Below are 17316 nucleotides of genomic sequence, written 5' to 3' on the forward strand. Positions count from 1 at the left end.
AGCTCGTCTGGCCAAAGGCCGACACGGCCCGCGGAGAGGGGCGGAGCCGTGGGACCGGCCCACAAGGCACCGCCCCGGGACCAGCCCGTACAGTCCCGCCCCCGGAGCCGGCCCGGGAGCTCACGGCGGCCTCGGCCCCGCCCCGGGGCCACGGCACCAGGCCCCCCAGGGTTGACCGCCGGGTCCGGCCCGCGGGGGTCCGGGACAACGCCCGCACCCAGGTGCCAGCCCGTGGAATGGTGACCCCGGGCGCCTGGAGGACCCGAGCTTCTTCCGGTCCGGACAGCCGGGTGCTTCCGGCCGGAAGGGGCTCCCTGAGCGGGGCGGGGGGGATCTGAAAGGAAGTCCCGCCTCTGCCGTGCCACCTACGCCGCGGACGCCGCCGCGTACCTGGCCGGGTCCCAGAGGGGCCCGGGCAGGTGAGGACCTTGGTGTCCTCAGACCCTGGTTTTGGACCGTGCGAGGTGACAGGCGGCGGTGGTCTTGGGCTGGGACGTGAAGTCTTGAGGGAAGTGGGGTGTGGAGGCCAGCCTGTGATGGGGGGACTAAGCCGGAGCTAAAGGGAGCCGGGGTCTGGGGACCAGAACGACGCCTTCCCCCTAGGCAGTACAGGGTCAGCAGCCCCGTGACCCTCGTGTCCTGCCAGCTACCCAAATCCTGGCATTTTCCTGTGGTACCGAGGTGTTGACCACCAGTCCTCTGACACTTGTAAGAAAAACCCCACATATTGGTCTCTGGGACTCAGTTCTAGACATATCCCTAGGTTCAGGCTCCCTCCCTGTCATGTTACTGACCTCTGATCTCCCATGTTTCCTTCTAGATCTGAATCCAGAGCTGCCATGATTGAAGTGGTAGCTGAGTTGAGCCGAGGTCCTGTATTTCTGGCGGGGGAGGCACTGGAGTGTGTGGTAACCGTCACCAACCCCTTACCCCCTACAGCCACTTCTGCATCCAGGTGAGAATGCTCCTGCTGAAGGTGGTGGCCCTTCTGGGAGGAAGCTTGGTATCTCTGGTGCTATGCCAGAGATCAGGTTGTCCAGTAGCTATACCACCAACTTCTTGCTCATTGTGTTCTCATTGTAGGAAAGGGCTATTTAACAGAAGGGGTGGATGACATAGCCCTCCACTCTCCTCCTCCCTTCCCTAGCCCTCCCCATTTCCCTTTGTACTCACAGTATACTTTAATGTAATGGTTTCTCTTTGGGGGTTCCAAATTTCCTGATCACTAGAATAGCCTTCTAACCTTGTTGGTCTCATCAGACAATGTGGTAGTCAGTTTGGGAAAGCATTGTGAGGTCAGGAATTACCCTCTGAAGTCTCCTTTTCCTCTTTCTACAGTGAGGCTCTGGCTTGGGCCAGTGCCCAGATCCACTGCCAGTTCCATGCCAGTGAGAGTCGAGTAGCACTGCCTCCCCCTGATTCTAGTCAGCCAGATGTCCAGCCTGACAGCCAGACTGTGTTTCTGCCACACCGAGGTTAGAGATGGGGCATTTGCCTGGGGTTCAGGGGGGCATTGGAGTCATTGTCACCCAGTGTGATTTTAAGTTGTTCTCGTGTGTTACAGTCCGTGTCACACTGGGGATGTAGAGGAAGGTAGCTGGTGCTTTGTGGTGTAAGATTCTGTCCCATATCACAACAGGAAAAGAGGTGGCAGCCTTTCACTGCCTCCACTTGCTCTACTAGCCTTGTCTGACATTGGACAGTGGAGTCATTAAATTGCAGTCTTTCCTGACTTTTATAGGTGAGAGAGGTCAGTGTATCCTTTCTACTCCACCAAAAATTCTATTTTGTGACCTGAGGCTAGACCCTGGAGAGTCCAAATCATGTGAGTGACTGTCCCTAGCCCTGGATTGCCTTCTAAGTCTCCTGGAGGGAGGACTCCTCTGGCTGCCTCTAGCTGCCCTGACTACTGCTTCCCAACCAGACTCCTACAGTGAAGTGCTGCCCATTGAGGGACCACCCTCCTTTCGGGGTCAGTCGGTCAAGTACGTCTACAAACTGACTATTGGCTGCCAGCGTGTCAACTCACCCATCACTTTACTTAGGGTCCCTTTGAGGGTTCTTGTACTGACTGGTAAGTAAGGGTGCCTGGAGGGAAGGGCTGGAGTAGAGCATTGCCAAAGCAGAAATAATCTAAGAGGGCTTGCAAGCTTTCTTAGGGATGGTGCTAGGGAATTGGGGAAGGAGGGAGCGTTCTGGAGATTATGTCAAGATGTTGACCTCATCCAAGGCTTTCCTTACTTGCACTTCTCTCAGGTTGGAGTCTAAACTCAAATCTCTATTTTCATCTGTTCCCTCCTAGCATTACCTCTTCACTTTTTCTTTCTCTAGGCCTTCAAGATGTCCGGTTTCCCCAGGATGAGGCTGTAGCCCCATCTAGTCCATTTTTAGAGGAGGATGAGGGTGGCAAGAAGGACTCATGGCTTGCTGAGCTGGCTGGGGAGCGTCTCATGGCTGCCACATCCTGCCGTAGCCTCCGTGAGAATCCTTTCAGAATTGTTCCACCCCATTCCTCCTTGCAAATTATTCCCATATCAAAGACAGTCTCCTAACCACCACATGTTTTTGTGGATGATCTGATTATCTCACCCCGGATTATAAAGATAAGTCCCACCTGTTGGCCTCTGGAACACAGTGCTCGACATCCCCCAGTGTAGACTCCAGGCTTATAGTGTTTTGTTCTCCCCAGATCTGTACAATATCAGTGATGGTCGAGGGAAAGTTGGGACATTTGGCATCTTCAAATCTGTGTACAGACTTGGCGAGGACGTGGTGGGAACCTTAAACTTAGGGGAAGGAACTGTAGCTTGTTTGCAGGTAAGAAGGGAGACTGGGGTGTTGGGCTTAAAGGGCTGTGGTAGAAGGAGGCCCTACAGAGAGAGGGGTGGTATGTAGAAGTGGACAGTGGGATCACCTAGGGTGCCTTTGGTAAAACATTTTGAGATTGGGCTACTCTGTCACTTATGTCTGCTTTTATAAATGCCTGCTTGCATGTAACTCTCTTTTTGCTCCTAGTTTTCAGTAAGCTTACAGACAGAGGAACGGGTACAGCCTGAATACCAGCGGCGCCGGGGGACAGGGGGTGCTCCCTCTGTGTCCCATGTGACTCATGCCCGGCACCAGGAGTCCTGCTTACATACTACCAGAACCAGCTTCTCTCTCCCCATCCCTCTCAGCTCTACCCCAGGCTTCTGCACTGCCATTGGTAAGACACTGACCAATATTGGAGAAGGGAGAATAAAATTCTGTGTTAGGTAGAGTGTAATGGGTCTTGATTGCTAACACATTTCCCCATATACCTAAGTTCATCCGTGACCCTTAATGTTTTCTCAGAGCTTTAATCTCTACCTCTGTTTTTGGATGCATAGAACCCTAAACTCTTCAGCAGCTTTGTAGAATTCCTTCCCCACTCCAACCTCCTGGGCCTCTGTGATGCACTGATCTCTAATTCTTCAGAACATTTACTTCAATCTATGTAGTCCTGACTGTCCCACTCTTGGGTTATTAGGTAGTTGATACTGCTCTCCTTAACAGATTTCTTCAAAAAATGCCCTTAATCAGAATTCCTTGTGACTTTCCTTTTCCTGAATACAAATTTTGTTTTGTATTGTTTCTCATTCACTAACCACATCCTGCTGTTGGCTTTTACTCCTGCTGGCTTCTAATGCCTCTATCTCTCTTTTTTCCCATAGTGTCCCTGAAGTGGCGACTGCATTTTGAATTTGTAACATCCCGAGAACCAGGATTGATACTCTTGCCCCCTGTGGAACAACCTGAACCTGCTACCTGGACAGGTCCTGAGCAAGTGCCTGTAGACACCTTCAGCTGGGATCTTCCCATCAAGGTGCTGCCTACAAGCCCCACCCTGGCCTCATATGCTGCTCCAGGCCCCAGCACCAGCACCATAACCATCTGAAACTGGCCCATCTACCTACCATGACACTAGCTTCTTCAAGATTCTGAGAACTTAGCATGTGGACTCTAGCTGGAATCCACTTTTTCCACCTAGGACCTAATAGCACAGACAATTGAGAGGCAGTCTGGGCTGGGAGTGTAGCTCAGTGGTAGAGCATTTGTCTAGCATGTGCAAGGCCCTGGGTTCAATCCCAGTACGGACGAGGGGGGGGATTATATATATAATATATATAAAGAGAGAGAGAGAAAGAGGCAGGCTTTCAGCTATAGCATTAATTTATTTATTCAGAATAAAGTGGCAGCTGCTAGTGGTTTCCCTGGAAGTGGCAACAGCAGTGAGCAGTCTGCAGACAGATGATCAGTTGAGTTTAGCCGGAGTGAGGAGCAGGAACCCCAGGAACAGGGGTGTTAGCTGAGCCCCACTCTAGGTCAGGTCCTCCCCCTTTGCAGGGCAGCCGAGGGTCTGATTTTTGCACCAGGGAGAACTGGCAGGTTCCTGCCTCTTGACGTACCTCACACTCAGCAGGGAAGTCGATGGGGTGCTGAGACCTAGGGAACCAAGGATGGGGAAAGAGCTCACAGTGAAAGCCAACCTTTATGGTACCCCCATTCTTTCTCACTGCTGCTGTCTTCCTATATCCTCTTCACCTACTATACAAGAACTTTTTGGTTATGTAGCAAGAGTATTTTCCTTCTAGATCTGCTTCCACCTCCCTGACTTTGTGGCTTGAAGCTTTATCTTTCTCAATCTTGTATGTATCTTCAGGTCTGGCCAGTCTCATACTGCCCTTCTATTCATTCTTACCTCATAGCAATCTAGTCACTCCCTAGCCTTCCCTCAGTCACTCACATCAGAGGCATTCCCTCTGGCCATTCTTGGTTACTCACGTGTCACAGCAGCCCACACCAACAGGATGCAGACAGGTGCAATGGAAACAGTCCTTGCGGAGCCAAGACTCACCCAAAGTGAAATATTTCCCCTCATAGTGACAGGGGGCTAGGGAAGAATGAGAAATGTTAGTAGGCATGGGAGGGGTGACAGCAGACAGTCTCTTCTGGTCTGAGGTTGGAGAGAGTGTTCATATTATCCCTATATTTAATCTTGCTGTCCTGTTTCACAGCTAAAAGGAATCTGAGTAATTTGATTAGCATCATCTGTAAAGCCCTCATCATCACCCCCAAGCCCATTCCTTATTCTTTGCTTTACTCAAGTCTCAACCCACTTTACCTTGAGCTTGGAAGTAACACTTGCTGTGGACTCCTGGGTACTGCAAGAGTAGAGACATCACCAAGCAGATGATCCCCCAGCCTCCTAGGATCCCTTTGGTCTGTCCAGCCCAGAGCATCCTCAGGGCCATTCTTGCAGCACTGCCCTCTTGGACCCTTCTTAGCTTCTGTTTAAGATACTCGGATCTTGTCTTTTTGGCTCTTCTTTGCTTTGCTCCTTGAGTCTTTAGTTTTGCTCTTTTTCCCTGGCCTCCTATCTCACACCATCTCCTTGCCCTCTGCTCTCAGAGGCTGGGATGTTTATAAAGTGAGGACCCTGGCCTCCTGCTGAGTAGAGCTGGAACCGCTGTAACTCTGTTTCCTGAGGTGAGGGCATGAAAACAAGAGGTCCAGCTTTAACAAGCTGTGAGAGCTGATTCATGCCCCAGCACGGCTAGAAGGAGGGAGGTGGAAGGGGCACTGGACTGGGCAGTTCCCCAAGCAAGGAGGTGGGAGGGGTGAGAGCTCCAGGTGGTCCCAGATCTCCCTGAACTGGAGAGAGGAAACATTCCACCTTCCCCCACCCCACCCTCCACTACCACCACCAGGAGTGTGTGTGCTGGGATCCCTGCCTGAACCGGAGGGAGGTATTTCCTGGGGATGGCTAATTCTGTGCCCTCGCCAAACCAAGGAGCTGCAGCAGGGTGCAACAGCCAGAGGCTCCAGGAGAGCGAATAGGCACCTGGAGTGGAGAGTGTGTTTCCTTCAGATCCTGGGGCAGGTTTTCTTTGATGCATTCAAGAAACGGGGCTGCCCTTCAGAGATGTTGGGAGTGAGGGGTGTTTTCCTCAGGCATCCCAGAGATGAGCTATCCATAATTTATCACCCGCAAACATAAAGCAGCTGCTGTAAGACTGCCTCATGTCTGGGGATACTTCTGTTCCCCTTTCAAAGAGGAGCATTTTCTCTAGGCACCCTAATTACCTGCTTGAATCACCTGTTTTACAGAGGGGCCCCTTCTTTATTCAGGGTGGAATGAGGCTTCAGGAATTTATCTTTTGGCATTCTCCTTTGAGTTTCCTTCAGGTTCTGAAGGACTCAGATGGGTAATTGAGAACATAGGCCAAAGAGATAGGTTACTGGGATTCAGATCCTGACTTATTAGCCATGTGACTTTGGGCAAGTTACTTCATCTCTCTCAGCCTATTTCCTCATCTATAAGTGAGGGATAGTAACGCCACATCATAGAGTTGTTATACAATAGCATAGGGAATATTCTTAGCACCGTCTGGCACATAGCTACTGTAATGGTGCTAAAGCTCACAGACAAAATGGGTGACATTCTTTACTTTGAATGGCACTGAGTAGCTCTGTGCACAGCTGAGGTCATCTGTTGAGGACTGCTCTCTCAGCCAACTTCTTCCCTTTCATGTATATGCTCTGTGTTATCCCTACCACCTCCTTCAAACATGCATCCAGGAATATTTTGATTTGGGTCCTAATATTGAATTCCAAGTATCTGGTTTGAAAAACAATGTTGTTGATCAACCTGCTTTTTCCTAATATCAGTGCTCTCATATCTTGCCTGGGAAGAGGTGTTCTTTCTCATTTCTTTCTGGCTAACTTTAGAGCTTCTACTTTTTTTTCATTAGGATTCTGATCCATTTCTTTCCATCCCTAATGATGTGGCCGCTCAAGTTCTATGTTCTGATCACTCTAATGTTAGCTTTCTTTTTGTCACTAAAGGCCCTGGTCAAACTGGATTTCTTTGACTTTTCCTCACTTTGAAGGCCCATGCTCCAGCTCTTCCCCTCCTACTCATGGGGCTGATCACTGTCATTGTTACCATATTTCCTCCTAAATGTCTGCTTCCATTTACTTCAAGACTTACTCTGTCACCTGTAGGTACAACTACTTCTGGCAAACTTTTTCAGAGGACCACCCTGTCTATCAACATCCTCTCCATTCAGAAATGACTTTCAGTGCACTTCAAACTCCCTAGCAATCCTCTTCCAAAATATTCTTTCAGAGGAGTTCCAAGAAAAGAAAGGAAAACTCACAATTGCAGCAGGGTGCCCTGAGGTAGGCTGGTGTGTGGAATACCATGGCCTTCGACTGCTCATTTGATTGGAGCCCCGGAATTAGAAGCCCTATCTGGCACAAAGGCCCAGGAGTCTTGTCAATTGTCAGTATCTCTGCGGCTATCTTTGGTGGGGTCCAGCCAATGTCTAGGAAGCTGAGCCATAGACTACAACCTGGGGCCGACTCCATAGGGGGCAGGCGTGAGTGGAGAGCAGGAGCTCATGGAGGTGGCGGTGGTGATGCTGGAAGGTGAAGGGGCCTACTATTGATTGGTGTGTGAGGTTATGGATACAGGAAAAGTGAGGGTTTCGCCTGCAATGGACATGCAGTCAGTATATAGGGGCAGGAATAGGGGGCTTTTGGGAAAGAGGCATGGTGAGCCAGGATTCCTCTCCCAGAAGTTAGAGGGGTGGGTGTGGAGGTGTTGGTTGATCCAAGTATGCATTCCTATTAGTGTGTCCATGTGTAGGGAGTGTCAGTGCTTGGGGTCCAGCCCTCTGAGTCCCAGGGAAATGGCCATTTGGGGCACTAATGGTGGGGGGCACAGCGGTTGGCACGCACTGCCAGCACAGGAACAAGGAAAACATCCGCCGGAGGCCCAACCCGGCAGCGTTCCAGCGGAGCGGGCAGGTGCGCGGGATGAGGAAGTGAGCACATTCCGGCTCCTTGGCCACCCGCCTTTCAGTGAGTCACTGCCGACCCCCGCTGGCCTGCAGCCGGATAGGAGCCACCAACTCCCGGGCCAGGAGGGAGAGAACAGCGGCCTTTGGGGATGGTGGCACCTGGAGATTTGGGGGCCTGGACCCCAGAAGGATCATGGAAAAGCCCAGAAACTATGGGGGAGGGGTATCTGTGCGGACAGTGTCCTGTTGGTACAAGGGCAAACCGCAAAGCACGCTGAGTATGTAGCTTGTGACTGAATGGAGTTTCTTGGGATGAAAGTCTCTAGGAGAACTTCCTGTACTGGGAGAGGCCCTAGAAAACTCACACAGAGAAAAGGGCCCTGGGGAAAACCTAGAGTCTTGAGGAGGTACTCAGAAAGGGAAGAGGAGCCCTAGGACTGCAGTACCAAGAAGAAACTCCAGGTTGGGCCTTGGAGAACTGAGAGACTCAGTGCAAGGAAAGATCCTCATCAGGTGAAAGGTGGAACTGGCCAGTCCCCTCCAGAGACCCTGTGTGGACAGGGGAGGATAGGCAACAATTGTGATTTGGTCATTGAAGGCTTTTAGTACCAGGATGAAGAAAGCCGATTTGGCCTCCCAGATAGAAAAAACCATCATTGGTCTGTGTCAGAAAGAGGTGGCTGAAATGCAAAATTATGTGTCCAGCATTATTGCCTGCCATTCAGTTTTTGCCAAAGAAATTAAGCATTAATCTCATTTTTATAGTCATTTGAAATTGCATGAGTATATCTATCATGATTAAGTAAATTTTTTTAATTTACAAAATTTTAAATAAAATCGAAAAGTTGAAAAATGATTCAATATTTGATTTAAAACCTAAAGGCAGGTTCTTACAATTATTTATATGGTGTTGGGCCTTTCCTTTGTTGCTTTTTGTGACAATTTTATCTCAGTGAGAGGACTGAATTCTGTCAGTCAGTGCCTCATTTCGTCCTCATCTGTAGCATAGCACATCTGCTCCTTTTCCTCTCCTTCATCTTATCCTTTTTTGGGGGGAGGGGCCAGGGCCTTGCACTTGGTAGCAAGAGTTCTACCACTGAGCTACATCCCCAGCTCTTTTAAAATTTTTATTGGTCTGAATAAATTGCCCAGGCTGGCCTCAAACTTGTGATCTTCCTGCCTCAGACCCCCAAACTATGCCAACTTTATCTTTTCTTTCTTTCTTCTTACTGAGGATTGAACCCAGAGGTGCTTTACCATTGAACTGCATCCCTTGCCCTCCCCTACCCCCCCTTTTTTTTTTTTTTTTTTTTTGAGACAGGGTGTGGCTAAGTTGCTGAACCTCCCGAATTTGCAATCCTCCTCCCGCAGCCTCCTGAATCTTTGGGTTTACAGGCCTGCATCACTGTGCCTGCCCAGTTTGTCCACCTATTTGGTTGTGCTGGGGCTTGAACCCAGGGGCTTGCCCATATGAGGCAAGCACTCTACCAACTGAGCTAAATCTGTAGCCCCTGTCCGGCTATGTTTACTTGACTTTTTTTCCTGCTTAACTCTTTAATCTGCCCTTATGTATCCTGAACCAAGTAAATCATTTCTTAGGGCGGGGGCATGGGTCATTGAACTCCAGTCTACAAAGACAAGTAACAATTCTGTCATGGACATTAGGTTACTTACTATCTTCTGTGGGCAGTTATGTAACTACAAAGTTTCTATGTTTACCCTGTGGCTGATAAAGAGAAAGCTAAAGCTGTTTCATTCACTGGTAGTATTTCTCAAGGTGCTTCCTCCTTTTGATACTGGGGATTGAATGCATCGGTGCTATACCACTGAGCTACATCCCCAGACCTTTTTTGCTTTTTGAGTCAGGATCTTGCTAAATTGCCTGGACTAGAGTTGAGGTGCCTCTTGCCCCTGCTCCCCTCCCTCAAGTCATTTTAAAGATCCTTAATTCTTCATTTGCTTTTGGTCCCAAACAAGAAAATCTGGGTCAGCTAGTGAAAAAAAAAATTTTTTTTTTCTTACTTTGGATCCTGTTGCTTTCCTCCAATGCTATTTCAGCCCTAGCCCTGCCCTATTCCCAGTGGCCTTTACCTTCATTCCTTCTGTGCTCTGCTGGGCATCTTTAGAGGAAAACTTCACACCAACTTCCTCTACTATAAATTTGCTCCTTCCCTTCATCTCTACACTTGTCTTTGCCAATATACACCACAACTTCTTCCCTACTTTTTTTTTTTTTTTTTTAAGCCCACAGCCCTTCCTGGCTCTTTTCCATCTTTAACACTCTTGTTGAAATCCTCCCCCTCCCCCCCCTTTTTTTGATGAGAACTGGGGTGTTTTTAAAGGCTAGGCTTTGGTTATTTATTCTGCATGATCCACTTCTGCCTTCCTTCCTCTTCTATCACCTTTTTTCTTATTCTGGACTGTTTTGAAACTCCATTATGCTTATTTTCACCCAAAGCCTTACACTTTTCTTTTATGATTAAAATTATTCCTCTGAATTCAGTAAAAACTATATTTTTTGTATAGTTCTCAATTCACATCTCCTTCAGTCTCTTCTCCCAAAGTTTTGTATCCAGAGATGTGACAGGTCCATTATTGTAAAGTTCATTGAGTGAAAATTTAAGATTTCTTAAAATAATAGATTTAAGTTTGTTGTTGTGCTAAGCACTGTGTAGTGAATTTCATAATCCTGGTGCCAGATTCCTAAATGCATGGGCTGGTGATGTGGCTTAAGCGGTAGCGCGCTCGCCTAGCGTGCTTGCGGCCAGGGTTCGATCCTCAGCACCACATACAAAAAAAGATGTTGTGTCCGCCGAGAACTAAGAAAAAGTAAATAAATTAAAAAAAAAAAAAAGATCCCTAAATGCTTACAAACAAAATGCTGTCACACATGTGCATGAATGTTGCCATACACTCGCACAACAGAACCAAAAGCCAACAACTAAATAATGCACACACAGGCACATACACTTACATTACAATCAAGCCAATTACATTTTGGGGTGGAAGATGAGGGTAGGTAAGCAGTTAGGATAGAAACAAAAAACCAACCTTTAATATTTTGTTTTCAGACTAGAGAAGGGTGAGAGGAAAGAGTTATCCCTGTGAAGATAGTTATCTTCATAAAAGAAGCTGAGTTTCAGCAATTGGGAAGGATGACTTTAAGGCTGTGGTGAATGGAAGGAGGATGGGTGGAGGGCCAGAGTTCCAAGAACTCAAGGTTGCTATACCCAGACAGCCCAGTATTCTGACAGAGAATATAAAAGATTTTCTCACTGTGATACTGATTGCAACCATAGTTAACTTTCTACTAATAATCTATTTTGAAATTTGCCTATCTCTATACCATTGGAGTCATTCTTTTAAAAAAAAAAAACATTTATTTTTTTCAGTTGTAGTTGGACACAATATCTTTATTTTATTTATTTATGTGGTGCTGAGGATTGAACCCAGGGCCTCACATGTGCTAGGCGAGTACTCTACCGATGAGCCACAATCCCAGCCCCTGGAATCATTCTTTTTTTTTTTTTTAATTTATTATTATTATTTTTTAGTTGTAGATGGACACAATATCTTTCTTTCTTTATTTTTAAGTGGTGCTGAGGATCAAACCCAGGGCCTCACACAGCTAGGCCAGTGCTCTACCACTGAGCCACAATCCCAGTCCTCCCTGGAGTCATTCTTAACCAAAATTTTCTTTATTATTTTTTCTACTTACAAATTCCTATATTCATGATAGCCCCCCCCCCACCAATTAACCCCTAGTTAACTACTATTAATTTTCACCAAATTACCTATCTACTTATATGCTTTGATTTTTCCTGCCTGCTCCACAATCTACTTATGGTAGTAGTGGCTTAAAATTCCACTTGTGACTCTTGCCTTTATCTCATTTGTAAATTACTGATTTCTTAAAATAATAGATTTAAAACTTGATACTTTGAAGGATTCTAGTTTTTAATTTTTAAAATTTTTTTGTTTGTGTGTTGTTTTTTTTTTTATCCAAAACAGAATTTACGATTCTACTTATCTTTAATAAGCTCTTTGCCCAGCTGTCTCTATTGAATGGATTGCTTCTTCCTGAGGTAGAGCTGCCTGTTCTACCATTATCAAGTTTAGTAACTAGAGAGTAGTGAAGCTGAAACGTATCTTGCTTATCTACTCCTTTTCCTTCTTAATTCTACTCTTTGGAACAATATGGGAGACATCAGTTTTTATGGCAGCTTTTTAAAGATTTGAAAAGTTTGGGGTTTCTTTTTGATAGCTATTTGTCTAAACTTTCTCTTTACTTCAATATTGTCCAATGGAACTTTCTGCCAAGGTGGAAATGCTCTCTCCCTGAACTTTCTATTCTGTAGCCATTAGCCACATGTGGTGACTCTTAAACATTTGTAATGTGCCTAGTGAGACTGAGGAACTGAATTTTAAAATTTTATTTAATTTTAATTTAGCTAGCTCGATGAAGCCAGTGGCTTCTGTGTTAGTACAGCTCTGACTCTCTGGGAGTTAGTATTTGTCACACAGTTCTCTTCTTGGCCACTTCATAAATCTTATAAAGCATGGTAAAAATGTGTAACTTGCTCTTGAAGTCACTGTCTTCTGAGGCCATCTCACATTATGCAACTGAGAAATAGCTCAAACTCAATTCCCAAAGCCCTGATGAATAATGTCGAATTTACCAAAGTTTTCTTAGAAGGGCAAGAAAGTAAGGATGTAGCTCACATCCCATACCCCAAAAGAAGAACTTAAAAATGTCTTCATTGAATATCTGTCTTTTCCTAGAATCCCATTCCCTAGTGGCTCCTATACTGGCTACCAAATCACCTCTCTCTTCTCTCTTTCTCTTTTTTATCAAAAGAAATTCTTCTTCTCATTGAGCTTTGCCTGTCCATTTTCTTTAAGCCCACCATTTGCCCTCTTCCCTTCTGAGGAGAGTTTTTAGGTGTGCTTTTTAAATTTGGGGGGTGGTTACTGGGGATTGAACTCAAAGCCTCATGCATGTAAGGCAGACACTCTACCACAGAGCTCTACCCCAGCCCTCGGCTGTGCTTTTGCTTTTCTATCCTGTCTGCTGTAAAACCAACAGGCATTTTCTGGACCCACTTTCTTGGGGGGTGGGTAACTAGGGGAAGAAGGCGATAAGTACATATATATTTTTTCCTCTTATACATAATTCCTGAATTCCTTCCAGTAGTCCTCTCATCTTTGCTGGACATTCTTAAGCATTGTTTTACAGAAGAATCTTTATTGTCTTTTTTTATTTATTTTTATTTTTTTGGTGGTGGGGTGTGTGGGTATCAGGAATTAAACCTAGGGGCATTTAACCACTGAGCCACCTCCCTAGCTAATTTTTTTTAATTACATTTTAAATTTTTGAGACAGGGCTTTCTCTTTACTAAATTACTCAGAGCCTTGCCAAGTTGCTGAGGCTGGCTTTGAACTTGTGATCCTCCTGCCTCAGCCTCCTGAGCTGCTGAAATTATAGGTGTGTACCATAATGCCGGCTAATGTCATTTTGTCATTCTGTATCTACAGTTGAATATATCCTAAAGCTACTTTTATATATAGTTCCTTTGTCTATTTTCCTTTCGTTTTTGCTCTTAACTTTTCCTTCTATGTTATTTTTAATAGGTTTATCATTTTTACTGGTCCAGACATAAATATGCTACATCCACTGAGGGAGCAGCATTTATTTTTCTGCTGCTTGTCACTCAATATCTCATCCTCCTTTGGTTAACTTTTTGACTCATCATTGTTGTCCATACTTACTTCCCTTTATTGTCTGTTGTTCTCATCTCTTCCAATCCATCTCTGAATAAAATTTCACTTTTTTATTTTGGGGGTGGGTGGGTACTAGAGATTGAATCCAGGGACACTTTATCACTGAGCTATATCCCTAACCCTTTTTACTTTTCTGTTTTGAGACAAAGTCTTGCTAAGTTGTTGAGGCTGGCTCTAACATGTGATCCTCCTGCCTCAGTCTCCTGAGTCACTGGGTTTTCAGGCATGTGCCACTTTGCTGGGCAAAATTCACTATTAAAGATAGATAATTTTTGAGGTCTCAAAAATATTTTGAGCGATCTTACATAAGTCTTTGTACTGGGATCTAATTTTGTATACGTAGCATTGATTTCTCTTTTTTTTTTTTTAAAAAAAAAAAGAGAGAGTGAGAGAGGAGAGAGAGAATTTTTAATATTTATTAGTTCTCGGCGGATACATCTTTGTTGGTATGTGGTGCTGAGGATTGAACCTGGGCCGCACGCATGCCAGGCAAGCACGCTACCGCTTGAGCCACATCCCCAGCCCCTCATTGATTTCTCTGTGGATTGGAACTGATGGGGTTTTGGGAGCAGAATATCCTCTCATGCAGGGTTTCCCAACCTTGGCACTGTTACCATTTGGGGCTGGATTATCCTTTGTTGGGAAAGGGGTGCTCTCCTGTACATTGTAGGATATTTAGCAGCTATTCACTAGATGCCATTGGTATCCTCTCATTTATGACAAACAAAAGTGTTTCCAGACGTTGCTTGTTCCAGGTAGGCAATAATTCCCCCATTCCAGTGTTGAGAACTATTGTACTAGAATAATTGCCTTCTGAATTTTATTAGTTGAACTTTTTCTCCCCAGATGCTGATTTTGCTTAGCCTGGCCTGTAAAAGTGTGGTCTTTGAACTTACTTGATAGGAGATTGCCTCTCAAATCGGGTTCCTGAGCTTACCCTAGATCTACTGAATCAGAAATACTGGAGGTAGAATCCAGAGATGGGATTTTTACGCAACAGTCCCCCTGCCCTTAATCAGGTAATTCTATGCCCTAGGTTTGACCCTCCTGTGGCATAACTGCTGCATTACCCACATTTTTTCCTACAAGTCTTCCTAGTGCTTCAGCTTTGCTTCCGCTCTTTGACTCATGATGCCAACACAAATAGGGAGGCCTCAGGTAACCAGGACAACTGGAGCACAGGAAACCATAAAGACTCGGCGCTCCCACAGGCATCACGGATGGTGGCTATCCTGGCTTGCTTTCTCCTTAGGGACTCAGTCAGCCTTCTTACTTCCTAGCCTCAAAGTATCCAGACTGGAAGATACCCAAGTCCATACCACAGACCCTGACTTCACAGACCTGGTAATGGAATATGGAATGGGCAGGGGCTAGAGATGTGGCTCAGCACATGCTTGGCATGAAGTCAGAGTTTGATCCCAAGAAAACAAACAAGACACAAAAGGAATGGTGAGGGAAGCTTTTGTTCTAACATTGATATTCCATGTCACCTTGGTGATAACCAAATGGTGAATTTTTTATGATAAGAATTACATTTCCCCGAGAGCTAGTTAGATTACAAGCTTTGAAGTCAGGATGTTTCCATTTATTTATATTATTAATACCTATTTCATTGGACCTTGAGTATTGGATGTTTTTCATCCTCCTCGCTAGATGTTCATAATTTGTTTTGGGCCAGAAGATTTAGAATGGTACTCTTTTTGTTTTGTTTTGTTTGGTTTGGTTGTGGTGCTAGGGATCCAACCTAGGCCCTCATGCATGTCAGGCAAGCACTCTCCCAATGAGCCACAACCCCAACTTAGTAATGTACTTCTTTTTAAAAAAAAATTTTTTTATTTTTGTTATTAAGAATTGAACCCAGGGACACTTAACCACTGAGCCACATTCTCAGCTATTTTTATTTTTTATTTCAAGATAGAGTGTCCTTAAGTTGCTTAGGGCCTTAAGTTGCTTAGGGCCTTGCTAAGTTGCCGAGGCTGCTTTTGAACTTGCAATTTGAACTTCTTCAGTCTCTCAAGCCACTGGGATTTTATGTATGTGCTACCACACCAAGCTCAGCAATACACTTCTAATACACTGGGAACAGGTAAAGTTTAGCCAGAAAAGAATAGTTGCTAAATAATGAATTTAGATTTAATTTACACTTCATTATCAAAGCTAATCATTTGTTTAAGGAAAATCATCTGGCTTGGTTAAGTCCTGTTAAAGTCATGAATAAATGAAAAGCTACTTAGGTGCTTGAAAATGTTAAATTGACCACCTCCATGGAACATTTAAGACAGATTAAACTAAGGGACCGAAAAGGTTCCCTTAAAGTAAGGCAGAATTGCTAATTCTTTACAAACAGTTGAAGGTCTGTCGTGGGTAAGGGATCACATTTACTTGGTTTAACTCCAGAAGGTGGAATGAAAACTTTTATTTAGATGACAGTAATAGTGGACACATTTTGGCTTGATAAGGATGAACTTTTGAATAATTTTAGGACCCCAAATTGGAATGAGATAAATTATTAGGGAGTGAATTATTTGTGACCTCCATACATTCCTTATGTAGAGGTTAGATTACCATTTGCACAAGTTTGGATAAGGTTTTGGTCATTAAATTAGGTTTAACCTGTAAGGAGAAACAGGCAAATTTAGCCAAAATCAATTCATCTTTTTTTAAATTATATGATTCTGTGGCAACTGTTCAAGTTATTACTATTTTTTTTTAGGCATTTCTGCCAAGTTTACCCCCTGAGTCATTCAACATTAGAGTTGTATAAAGGTCTTTAGAGAGTTCTCAAACTTTGTTCCTTAGCCTTCAGGATATTCATGGTCTAGAAGTGGTTGAGAAGGGTGAAGTGAAAATCTCTGGGCCCTTTACCTATGCTTTAACCAGAACAGTCTTGCTTTTATTTGTTTTAAAAATTAGATTTCCTTCAAGAAGGAGGGCTGCTTAAAAAAAAAAAAAGTGCATTCAAGGATGCTGGTATTCTAATATCTTTATTTATGCAGGGAAATTTAAGATATGGACCAGGGAAGTGTCACACAGCTAATAAAATTCACAATCAGTTTTCAAATCTAGCTCTTCTAATTTTTTTTTTCTTTCTCATTTTTCTTTTTGGTGGTGCTAGGGATTGAACCCAGGGTATTACCCATGCTAGGCTAGAACTCTGCTATTGAGCCACATCTTGAGGCTGGCCTCAAATTTGTGATCCTCCTGTCTCAGCCTCTTGAGTCGATTTATAGGTGTGAATCACCACACCCAGCTTTCCCTCCTCATAATTCACTAAAAGTATTCCTTTGTTTTGTTGGCCTCCACCATAATCTAGAATTTTATTTCTTTAGATTTAGTATTTTATATTAACCACAAGTAGTCTCCTTTCTACCCAATCTATCCTCCTTATGGTCGGCATCATATGTACCGTTGCCATTTTATTATTTTTAAAATATCTTCATTGTGAGATTTTCCTGCTGAAGAATCTTCTCTCTATTGCCTTTAGGACTTTTTTTAGCCTATAATTTTAGCATTCTTTAGGATTTTCTTTTTTTTTTATTGGTTGTTCAAAACATTACAAAGCTCTTGACATATCATATTTCATACATTAGATTCAAGTGGGTTATGAATTCTTTAGGATTTTCCTGTTCAGCTTAATGTGAGACCAAATCCATCCTAGTATGAGTAATTAATGGGCTATATAATAGTGTGAATAACTGATTCCCCCCCT

General features: G+C 44.6%; 2 protein-coding genes across 5 annotated transcripts; one reads left to right on the plus strand and one right to left on the minus strand.

Moving 5' to 3' along the window:
• The first annotated feature begins 62 nt into the window (after positions 1-62).
• On the plus strand, positions 63-7139 carry Rgp1 (RGP1 partner of RAB6A GEF complex). 4 transcript variants are annotated; one of them, XM_040286027.2, is made up of 9 exons: positions 63-221; positions 821-955; positions 1339-1475; positions 1742-1825; positions 1925-2074; positions 2332-2478; positions 2690-2817; positions 3016-3205; positions 3693-7139. In XM_040286027.2, the coding sequence occupies exons 2-9, from the start codon at positions 840-842 to the stop codon at positions 3914-3916; spliced, it is 1176 nt and encodes a 391-aa protein (XP_040141961.2). In that variant the 5' UTR covers positions 63-221; positions 821-839; the 3' UTR covers positions 3917-7139. The 4 variants fall into 4 exon arrangements, with proteins under 4 accessions (XP_040141961.2, XP_005326314.2, XP_021582651.2 ...); XM_005326257.5 differs by having other exon boundaries at positions 71-464; XM_021726975.3 differs by lacking the exon at positions 63-221 and adding an exon at positions 500-708.
• Positions 4174-5273, minus strand: Msmp (microseminoprotein, prostate associated). The gene is made up of 3 exons (XM_005326258.5): positions 5144-5273; positions 4804-4912; positions 4174-4464 (listed from the first exon to the last, which is right to left on the minus strand). The coding sequence occupies exons 1-3, from the start codon at positions 5271-5273 to the stop codon at positions 4284-4286; spliced, it is 420 nt and encodes a 139-aa protein (XP_005326315.1). The 3' UTR covers positions 4174-4283.
• Positions 7140-17316: the final 10177 nt, after the last annotated feature.

Source organism: Ictidomys tridecemlineatus, chromosome 4, assembly GCF_052094955.1.
Source record: "Ictidomys tridecemlineatus isolate mIctTri1 chromosome 4, mIctTri1.hap1, whole genome shotgun sequence".
Taxonomy (NCBI): domain Eukaryota; kingdom Metazoa; phylum Chordata; class Mammalia; order Rodentia; family Sciuridae; genus Ictidomys; species Ictidomys tridecemlineatus.